The 10,502-nt window shown below is 43.7% G+C and overlaps 1 protein-coding gene across 2 annotated transcripts in view; it reads right to left on the bottom strand.

The window, feature by feature from the left end:
- The window catches only part of LOC104389187 (A-kinase anchor protein 2-like), a 21,064-nt gene that overhangs the window by 8,408 nt on the left and 2,154 nt on the right, over positions 1–10,502 (bottom strand). For both annotated transcript variants that reach the window (XM_009998144.1, XM_009998145.1), the window contains exons 2-3: positions 10,152–10,491; positions 2,692–2,870 (exon numbers count right to left, since the gene is read on the bottom strand). In XM_009998144.1, the coding sequence (XP_009996446.1) occupies positions 2,692–2,870; positions 10,152–10,491 (519 nt within the window). The remainder of the gene's footprint in view (positions 1–2,691; positions 2,871–10,151; positions 10,492–10,502) is intronic.

Below are 10,502 nucleotides of genomic sequence, written 5' to 3'. Positions count from 1 at the left end.
CTGCTGAAACCACCCTCCTGCATTTTGGTGTGTCTTATGTAGGGAGGAACCAAAGCTCTGTAAGTCAGTACTGCTGGGGGAGTTTTTCCATGGACATCAAACATCTTCACAATCAGGAGACTGTGGCTGCTGTATCTGGTTCCCCTCAAGCAAAGAGCAATTCTGAGCCACATTCAGCTATCAGGACTTAACTCTCCAAGTGGCAGCTGTTTGTCTGGTTATCAGTTATGCTTTTTCCCACCCTATATTTCATTTACACATTGAAAACAGGCCCGTGACTGTGCTGTTTTGTTTCATTAGTTTCAGAAATAACCTTCCTGAGCCCATGATCAAATGTCCTCTGCCAACAAATCAGAGCTTTTTGTTGTTTAAACGACTATTGCTTAGCCTGGCATGTAAAACATTAGCTCAAGCTAACAGTGGTACAAGTACAGCACTTCTTGTTTGAATTATCTTTCCCCTGTCAATGGTGGGGATGATTTACAAAAGGAGAACGGAAAGAGGCATGGAAGAGAAATAAAACACTCCTGCTGGCCTGGGGAAGCTCTCCCTGTGCTCTGCAGGACACTGACCTCTAATAGGATTTTGGGTAGGCAGTGGTAAGAATGTAAATCTTGTTTGGCAGTAGGCAATGGGCTTAGAGAAGAGGAGAATGACAACAAACCGCAACACAGCAGGACTTTGGTGTGCACTGGGGCTCTGTAAACTCCCTGCAGCCTTGACAATCCATCCCACCAGTTGTCTGATGTGTGACTGGGAAGCTTTAGTAGCAGTGCAACTCTTTGCCCAGATCAGTGTGCTGGTCAGGACGTCAGGGCTCACTTCAAACTGCAGAAGAGACTACACAGCTGTGGCCAACCTGCTTCATAGCACATGTGCAGCTCTGCAAACACCTGAGGAGCTACACTCGGGTCATTGAGCAGAGGGACTTAGGTCCACTGACATCTTACTTGTCCTTTGTGTGCTACAAAATGCACAACAAATGGCATGTAACCATCAAAGCTGTGGGAGAAGATTTTGGCCACAAGCCACTGCACTGTGGGCTGGACAAGTCACCTTTCACTTCACAGGGGTGGAGGAAAAGTGCAGGGTGAGGACCAGCTGAATGTCATCTCTAGCACAGCAGCTTGTCTGCCATGCTATGGTTTTGAGACTGAGAGATGCTCACTGCAGGACTCCCAAGAACCAGTTCTCGTTTACACCACTGTTTTATGCCCCTCTGTTTTTTAAAGTTCTTCCTGGTTTCTGCAAAGAGCTTGATGTGTCTCTTGGAAGGTTCTGAGAGCCTTTCATTGGAAGAGATCCTCTGGGAAGACACAAGAAAACAACACCCACCAGAGCAGGTGGTGCCACCTCATTTCACTGGGAGTTCTGGGGCCAGAGAGGAAACTAGAGATAGGATCCTTCCCAAGAGACAGCCCCAAGATGCTCTGTGAGAACAAGGGACAATCTTGGGCATGAGCTGGTCTTCTTGTTTCTCAACGGCTTCAGTAGAAGAACGGACCAGAAAGTTGCTGGTATGCACTGGAAATTATTCCATCTCTATTTTGAGTCAGTTCTCCTACTACACTTTAATTAACCAGAAGAAATCCGACAGGACCCTTCCACATTGCACTCCTTAGGCTACTGTGCAATATTCACCAGTCATGATTAAGAGCTACAAGACTAGTGCAGTATTCATGTTGCAAACCTTCACTTACTTCTATACACCTGATGATTTGCTACCTTTAATGAACATTACTAGAAAGCAGTTTGTTTGGAGCTTCAGCTCCTTAGTGCTGGTGTCACCATTCCAACATCTCTGAGATACACCTGGAGGACTGTGGCTTCTTCAGCAAACACGTAACAGCAACTATGTCACTTTAAGAAGTTCTATATCTCACTTATATCTCACTACCTTCTGCACTCAAGTGTCTGCAGTAATAATGATTCTGAATAAGAAACACTGCATACTCTGTTGGGAACTGGTTGTATAAGGGATGCACCTGAATTTTGGTACTTCTAGCTATGAAATTCATAGCTTTTCTTATTAGTGCATCCAGTAAAGAACAACTTAATTTCATTAAACTCTGCTCCAGTAATGACTGAAATGCAGGCACCCATTTCACAAACTTAAGATCTGGATGATTCTTTGTGTGGAAGGAAGACTACAAGTTTAGCAGGAAACATCACACTACCTATTGAAGGATCCAGGTTCATTTCTGAGACATTCCCAATCCATTTCCGCAAAAGATGGTTTCTAGGGAAGTTAGCCATTTACACTGAATCCTGAGCACACTGGGATGGGACTTTGGGAGTCTAGGAACACAGGCGTGAATACCTGCTTGACCCACAAAGTTCAAAAAGCCAATAAAATAACCCACTGGAGGGTCCTGGTGAGTGTGAATTAACAGAGCCTGTCAGTTGCAGGGCAGCTACTCACTGCCCCTATTATAAACTAACTTATTTAAAATAAACTTAACATGAGTTGCCTTTGATATTTGCCATGATGCTCTTTCTTCCTCCCCAATGGCCCTGATCCTTCCCTGTGAAACACACTGGGCCTTTACAATGTGTTAAAATCCTTAATACACTTGCAAAGTGTAGATTGCAGATTATTAGGAACTAAGTATTTTTCTTGTCTGAATGTTAGTTCTCATGAGTCACGGTCCCTACGGCAAAGCAAAAAGCAAAAAGCGAAAGTGCACTCACACTGCTGTCGTCCATCCTTTCTCGTCGCTTAGTTTTATGAGTTTCATAATCCTCCATGAGGGTTTGCATCAGGTTCTTGGGTCGCTGAGCTCCTGCAGGCTCCTCAGGTGGTTGGTCAGAATGTGAGACAGGACCTTCTGTGGTGGGGGATGGAGGAGGCTTGATCTTCTCTATCTTTCCTGCAAAGACATGAAAAGGAACAACTCGTTCTGAACTGAAGGACTCATGGGTTGTTTCCAAAAGTCAGCAGCTGGAGAAGCATTTTCAGAGGGGTTTAAATGAAGAAACAGTTTGGAATGAAATTTATTAAACAATCTGGTAAATCAGGATGGTGATGGGCTTTTTTAAACACTGTCTCTTCCTGAAATTTCCTACACCAATTCACTGCTAAATCTTTTTACAAAACCTACAAGAATTGCCACAGGATACAATGCAAAATTAACCCACTATTATTATTTACAGTAGTATCTGGCTGAATTACCTGTTACCTCCTACATGTGATCTGGAAATGTTTGCAAGATTCTGGAAAACCTCAAAATTATCTTTTTTTTTCTGGCTCAAGACAATACAACCCATGGGATTACACCACTGTACACTCAGAACCACATCCAGATGTGCACAGAAGGCACCTGTTTAAGTGGTGCTGGCATTTTCTCTTCTTCCCTTGCTTTTTATCTGCTTTCAAAGCAGGAAAGGCTTTGAGTCAGTAATCAGTTCTACTCTGCCCTGCAGCAGTTCCCTGCAAGTCACCAAATGTGCTCCTGGAGGGAGAAAAAGTGCTCCTGGTGGGAGAAAAGTCATAGAGAAGGCAGGTTGCACTCTGAGCAAGCCCAGTTCATCAAGAGAAATTTGCTTTAGACAGTGACCCCAGCTGAAGAACTGGGCAAAATGCAGACCAGAGCAGGAAGATGACTGCAACATGCTGCAGGAGAGCTCAGGGGGTAGACAACCCAACTCCTCCAGGAGGACAACCTGCCTTTCTCATCACCACATGCTGACTTGGGGTGAGCCACCCACTTTGTCCTGGTGGGAAGAATGAGGGCAACAGTGACAGGTCATGGCAATAAGGTACAGGAGTCCTCAGCTATGACAAGAGAAAGCAATGCTGAACCAAAATCAGGTTCCCTTTTCCACAGAATGTCAGCCCTTTGAAATAACACAGTTCAATGGATGGGAAAGGAAAAAAGGAGAAAAAAAACAACCCACCCAAACCCTTTACAAATAAGTGAAGTAAGCAGACGGATTGTGCAGATTTCCATGAAACTTCCTGTTGCTGAGATAAATGAAAACCCTAGCTGCTTCTCCAAAAAACAGTGGCAGCCACTAGGGAGTAGCCTTGAAACCTCCAGTAAGAATCAGCGGGATTTATTCTGGAAGGGAGAAGTGAAACCCAAGCTGGCATTAGAGACCTCTTTTACAATAAACCCCCTTGCTGGGTTTGATTCATTTCTAACCAATATGGAAAAACCCAGTATCACTTGTTTCCTGTTACAGGCTTGCCTTAAGCTGGCTGCTACAGGGAAGAAGCTAGGAATTCATCCCCTCTGAATCACCCCAGACACTGAAGAGGGCGTTTCTGTCTGCCCAGGTTCTGATTAAGGGTCAGATATCTTGCTGTATTACTTCATTCTTACACTAATAACTGTCTTGGATATATACAAGTAATGCATGAGTACCAAGCTTCCCAGATGTCTGACCAGCTTTTATGTATTCCCCCAGGGATGAAGACTATCATGGGATGCTCAGAGCCTCATGCCTCAAAAGAGCTCCTTCCACCCCTCTGCCACTGGAAAGCAACACAAACTGTAGACTTTGGGGATCTGCATTTCAGAAAGGGGATGTCTCAGCAGCATCCTCTCTGGATGGAAGGCCAATCAGTTTCTGTCTTGTAGCAGTAACCCCTATAGCAACATGCAACAGTTCTGCGCATGCTGCGCAGTGTCACCATGCAGAGTGTCACAGTTCCCTTCTCACAAATATAGAAGCCAAGGTAGAAATGAGATTTGCCCACAACAAGAGTGGTTTGTTGGTTTGTATCCACAAGAAAATAGGCTTATACAGCTGTTTTCTCTGTGTAAGAGTTTGAATTCCACTAAAACCTCAAGAATTCACAGCATCCTTTTAACTAGTTTTCACAAAGGTCTTTCAAGTTCCTAAAAATTCTGTCAGAACAGGTAGGTAGGTGAAAAAGAGAGATCCCACCGCTGCCAACAGTGGCAGAAAAGCAATAAACCAGCACAACTGACAGTCAGATTGTGGTTAGATTACAGTGTCTGAGGCTTCGGGGCTCTCAGAACAGCCACAGAAAAACTCCATGAACCCGATGCAGAGCTCCAGTTCAGTGTAGATCTATTCTACCAGTTTAGACTGTGTTAGAAATGTTGCTGGGCTGATTTTCTTCTGGTAGCTTTTCGTCCAGATAAGGAACTGTTCTCAGGCAGAAGAGGTGCTCAGTAAAACTATGATGAAACACAATGATCACAGGCACTTTCTACTTCCACAGTCACATGCCCACACCTGATACACACAAACACTGCTGGTGGTCCTTATCCAAACCCAAGCTGAGTAATAAAGGAGCTGGGCTCTGACTGAAACGGAAACACGGTCACACTTGTGGGATACCAACTGCAGCCTGATGGTCACACTTGCAAAGTAACACCAGTTAGCAGCAGTGTCTTCCCCTCCAGAGGAAGCTAGTCCCCTGAGATAATCTTAAGAGCTGTTGCAAGATACTGAGTACAAGCTATAGCATCCCAATCTTCACCTACACATTTACGTTTTTGTTCTCCTTCAAAGGAACTCCAAAAAACGTTCTGTGGCTTCAGTTCAGGTGATGGCTTCCTTCACTCTTTGGCTTCAGTGATCTAGTAGGAAGCTCCTGGAATTTTAATTTATCTTAATTACCTGCCTCTTGTGCTATTTAGAGCAGCCATGAGCTGCTCCTACAGAGAACTGTCTTTCTCAGCCCTGGGGAGGAGAAGGAAAAGTTCAGGGATGTCAGTTGATGGCTGCAACACATCACCTGACATGTCTCTACAAAATCAAAGATGTACATAAGCTGAGGACAGATTAGTTTTCCCCTCACCAAAACCTCTGCGCAGCTCTGGAAAGCAAGAGGGGCTGTGATGGTGACTTGTCCACCCCATGGAGCCTAACGGGTGTCCCAGCACTCATAAGGATGTACAGCTGGTTTGCTGCAACATCAAGAAGAAAGAGTGACTGAGAAGACAAGAGCCTGAGCCACCACTAAATAAGCAGCAGGCACCAGGGACCAGCAAATCATATTGATAAAGGAGATCAGAAGAATGGGGCTTTACACAAGTATGAGCAACTATTTTACAGATGCTGTTGATATTTTTTAAGACATCTGCGCAGCCGGGAAAACTCTTCAGAATTAGTCCCTGAAGTAGAGGGATAGTTGAAACATGCAAAAAAAATGCATGTCTGGTAATGTGGAGTCTCATTACCACTCCAGGTGAAGGGTGAGCCTTTTTGGTCTTCTTGAACACCAAGTGAGCAACATGAATGTGCAAACACACAAACAAGAAAACATTAGAAAAAGAACCTCTTGAAGATCCTCTCACTTTGCAGACGTTCTCCACTAGGGAGGAAATAAAAGAACAAAAGACAAATGGGCTGGGTTAGTATGCTGTTCAGGTGCTCCTGGGGGAGTTCAGGGGATGAGTGATGAGCACTCCAGGGGAATCCTTGAAGAGGGTGATGAACCCTGCTTTTTTCATACCAGTGCTTATGGAAGGGTAAGGAAATAGTATTCTCCATAAACTCAGAGGATTAATTTCTGCCCTAGCCTTTCTCAAAATTCTCATTTTAAAAAGGGGTTTCATACATAGGTACTATGGCCAATCCTGATTCTTCGCATATATACAGGGCAGTTAAAATTTTGTAATGACCACAAATATTAAAAATATCTTGCCCTGAGGTTTCTGCTTCTTCTCCTAATGCACAAAAAGTGTCTTCAGGCAGCAGTTAAACCATATAAATTTCCTTAGTGCAGGTATTTATTACTGAAAGTTTAAAGTGGTTTTCAGACTCTGACAGAAGGGTACCTTCCATGTCTGTCACTCAGAAGAAGGCAAGAAAAAGACAGCACACACATGTCCCTCATTATCTGGTGGGAACAGTTACCTCTAATTTAAAGGTTCCTGATCACTTGCATCTCTAAACTGCAATTTCCCTCCCTGAGCTTTTGCCACCCCCTGAAATTCTCTCATCTAGTTCATCAGCAGAAGGTGACTGCTGGGTGGGCAGTTTTCCCAGATGTGTGTGCAGATCAGTCTGAGCACCTCAGATGCGTGCAAGGAAGGCAATGTGCCTTCTGATGCACCTGGCAATGCTTTGGGGAGGAATACCACTAAGTCAGATATGGCAGCTTCAGGAAAGCATCTCTCAGGCCTGGCTTCTTATGTTTGGGATGTCCCTGTACACTGTGATGAGACAGCAATTATTCACAAAGGATTTCTCTCCAACAGAAAAATCTTCACTGAACCAAGACCCCTCATGTAATGATTTTCCCACTCATTTGATGAACAAGATTACTAAAGCCAGGCAGTATGGTAGGTCAGACACAAGATTGCCATAATCTAAATACTCCTAGTAAAAGGAACATGGGAATTACACCAGCAAATGTAGGCTGGATCCCCTCATGTCACGTGTGTATCAGTCTGTTCAAATGAACTGTCAAACAGACCCAGCTGCTCTGCCCATGAGGGATGGTGTACCACCTGCACATTGTAGGAGAAAATCATTGGTGGGTTGCTATGCAGCTGCTCAGTACCTTGCTATGTGCAGCAGGTGCTGCAGGAAAACAACACAGGAAACGTTCACATTTAAATATAGCTCCACAAATATTTTGGGATCCACAATGACTTTCTATTTAGTCATGCTCAAGCATTTTTTTGGTCTTTCTTGAGTTTCCTCATACAGGAAACCCGTTTTTTTGGGAAAGGAGTTTGCACAGGCTCTTTCTTCTACCTTCCCAGGAATACCCTGGAGAAGGTCTTGTCCTGCGTACACATAACATGTATTTGTCATTCCACTGAAATGACTCTGTGTCTTGCTTCAGTGACCTGAGATGGGTTAAAGAGCTTCTTTGAAGCAGCCCAAAAGGACACTCTTTAGCAGAACAGAAGTTTATTGGCAAGAACCAGCTTGTGCTGTGTGCTTGAAAGACACCAAGTTCAGTGTTACCATCAGCTGTATCTAAGCTGTATGTCAGGGTGGCAAAACCAGCCTGTTTGCTATCTAAATTAATAAGTAGCTATTTTGCATGTACACCCACATGAATGGTGTTAATCCTTCGCACTTCAGTCAAAACAGCAGTTCAGTTCACTGCAGTCTTTTTTTATGGTTTCTGTTTCTATTACCACAGAGTGATGGTTCAAAACAGTGAAGTGAAGCAGCAGTCACAGTAAAACTGCTTTGCCCAGTCTACCACCAAAAAAGCAACCTTACAGGCAGGCCATTGCTAATTAACTGCTACTGCACCTCCTCTGAAAGAGTTCTGGTGAACTTATGGATCCCACTTACGGATTAGCAACAGACTTCTCAAATTTAGACTTGACTCCCAAATCCCTTTCTGCTGAGGTATCCTGTTGTTAAAAGAAGAGTGCAAGTTCTTTCTTTAGGAAAGGCAATTTGGTGACAGAACTACCTGTGTTTCTACTGTTATCATGATTATTTTCTATGTGAAGCTAGATATTCAGATTACAGTATCAGACATATTCTACAGCATATTCTTTACTGTGCCTACTACAAATAAATAGTCTTTTTCTTCTCTGTAAATAACCTCTGCAACTGGCTGCAATGAAACTTTACAGCCAGATTTTGTTGCCTCTGCTGACCAACTTTTTGCCTGTTTTTGTAAATATTGAAAAGATACTGTAAATATTAACATTAAGGGAAAGTTGCTGCAATCTTCCAGGGGATTGCATGGATCTCTTCTCCCTTTGTTTAAGGATGCCTGCAAGTTTTAACTGCAACACAGCTAGCTAAAGGGTCAACAAGTTGAGTTGAGCTGAGGGCAGGAACCTGCAATGCCAACTGTGCTGAGCTGATTCCTGCCAGCTGAGAGCTCTTTTTGGTTGCCACATATTCATCTTTTCCTAGAAATTAATTCTTTGCCTTGTCACCAGCTTCAAATTGCAGTAGTTTGAGTCACTGGCTAATAGATTCCAATTTTCTTTCTTGAACATGTGGCAGTGGGACATTTAAAGTAAACTGTCCAGAATGATTCATTATAAATGTAAGTTTATAATTCTCACTAGAATGTAATTTACAATGAACATTTTAACATCAAACAGAAAGTAAATGCCTTGTGTAGAGAAATAAGAACGAGAAGTACACAGTCTTCCCAGATGCTCCATTAAAAGAAGCATTAGTGTCAGCAGCCCTTCCAGCATCACCTGTGAGTAAAAAGCAACCATTATCAGCCTCATGTGGAGCACTTGCAGCTTCAGATGATGGGTTCTGGAAGGGTCATGAGCACAGCTTTATGCAACGAGTCCTCCTAGCTGAGGTCTATTGTGCCCCATCTCTCACATCTTGTCAAGACATTGCTCAACACACCTCAGTTTATGGAGACTCCCCATCAAAAATGCTGTTCTACAGAAGTAACAACAGATCAGAGAAATTATCAACATCTGCTACAGTTTTTTGAGGAAGAAACACAGGATAAAATTATCCTTTTTTCAGAAGAAACAGAAACAAGTATTAGTTATTTATGTGCTGTGTAACATGCCAAGTTCACAATCAGACCGGGTAATGGGCTTAATCCACATGTTATTCAAATTTGCCACGACTTTCAAAAGAAAAGCATCACCCTGCACAATTTTTAGAAGCATCACTGGCTCAGATTTACACCAGTGAAATTTATGTTACACTAAGAAGGCATGAGTGCTTTTTGTTTTTTGAAAAGGGAAAGGAGGATACTCATACACTGTAACACTCTGAATATCACCACAAGGACCCAGAAGATGATCAGTCAGAGGACTTGCACTGAATTAAGCATTTTGTTTGTGACACCTGTTTCATTCAGTGGTTGAACAACACCAGCTGAAATACACAGCAACACACAGCTCTGGAGATCTTTGTGAAGAAGACCAAGAAATACCTGAAGACAGAAAGCAAAACAAAGGCACACAAGGAGAAATCTGATTCAAAGCCCCCAAATCTGTAAATCCCCACTACCTAAACACTTCCTTAATGACATGAAGGAGAACAGAGAGCCTGTTAAAAACACTTTGTATGTTTGTCTTTCAAGTAGCCACACAGCTGCAAAAACTGCTGCTGTCTTTCCTTGCGATGATCCTAAGTTTCAGTTGGTGGTCTGAGCAGCACAGCAATAGGAAACAACCTGTTCACTCAAAAATTATATAAACCAGAATCTGGCTGGACCATTCAGTCACATTTCACCTCCCCCCCCCGATGCTTTGGGCACCTACCTGGTGCAGTTTTGTAAGACACGGTTCTGGTGGGCATGGGTGGTGCGCTCTTTGTAACAGGGCTGGGTGCCGCCTGCAGACCTTGCCGCTGCCTCTTCAGCTCCTCTTCCCGCTCCTGGGCAGCTCTGATCTCTTCTTCTATCATCGACAAAGTCCTCTGTTTCCTTGACCGTAACTTGAAAGGGCCGACGGTCACTTCAGGCTCCTGCGTGGCCAGGATGGAGGCAGTGCTCCTCAGCTCAGCTGCCTCCGAATACTTGCTGAAATAGCTGACCTCGTGCCTGTTTTCCTCCAAGAAGAACGGCTGGCTGGCTGCGTAGACAGGCGATTTTTGCAAACCCTTCCCTTTCC

This window comes from Chaetura pelagica, unplaced genomic scaffold (genome assembly GCF_000747805.2).
Source record: "Chaetura pelagica isolate M959 unplaced genomic scaffold, ChaPel_1.0 scaffold145, whole genome shotgun sequence".
In the NCBI taxonomy this organism is placed as follows: Eukaryota; Metazoa; Chordata; class Aves; order Apodiformes; family Apodidae; genus Chaetura; species Chaetura pelagica.
Note: the sequence above shows the minus strand (reverse complement) of the source record. Positions and strands in the feature narration are given on the sequence as shown.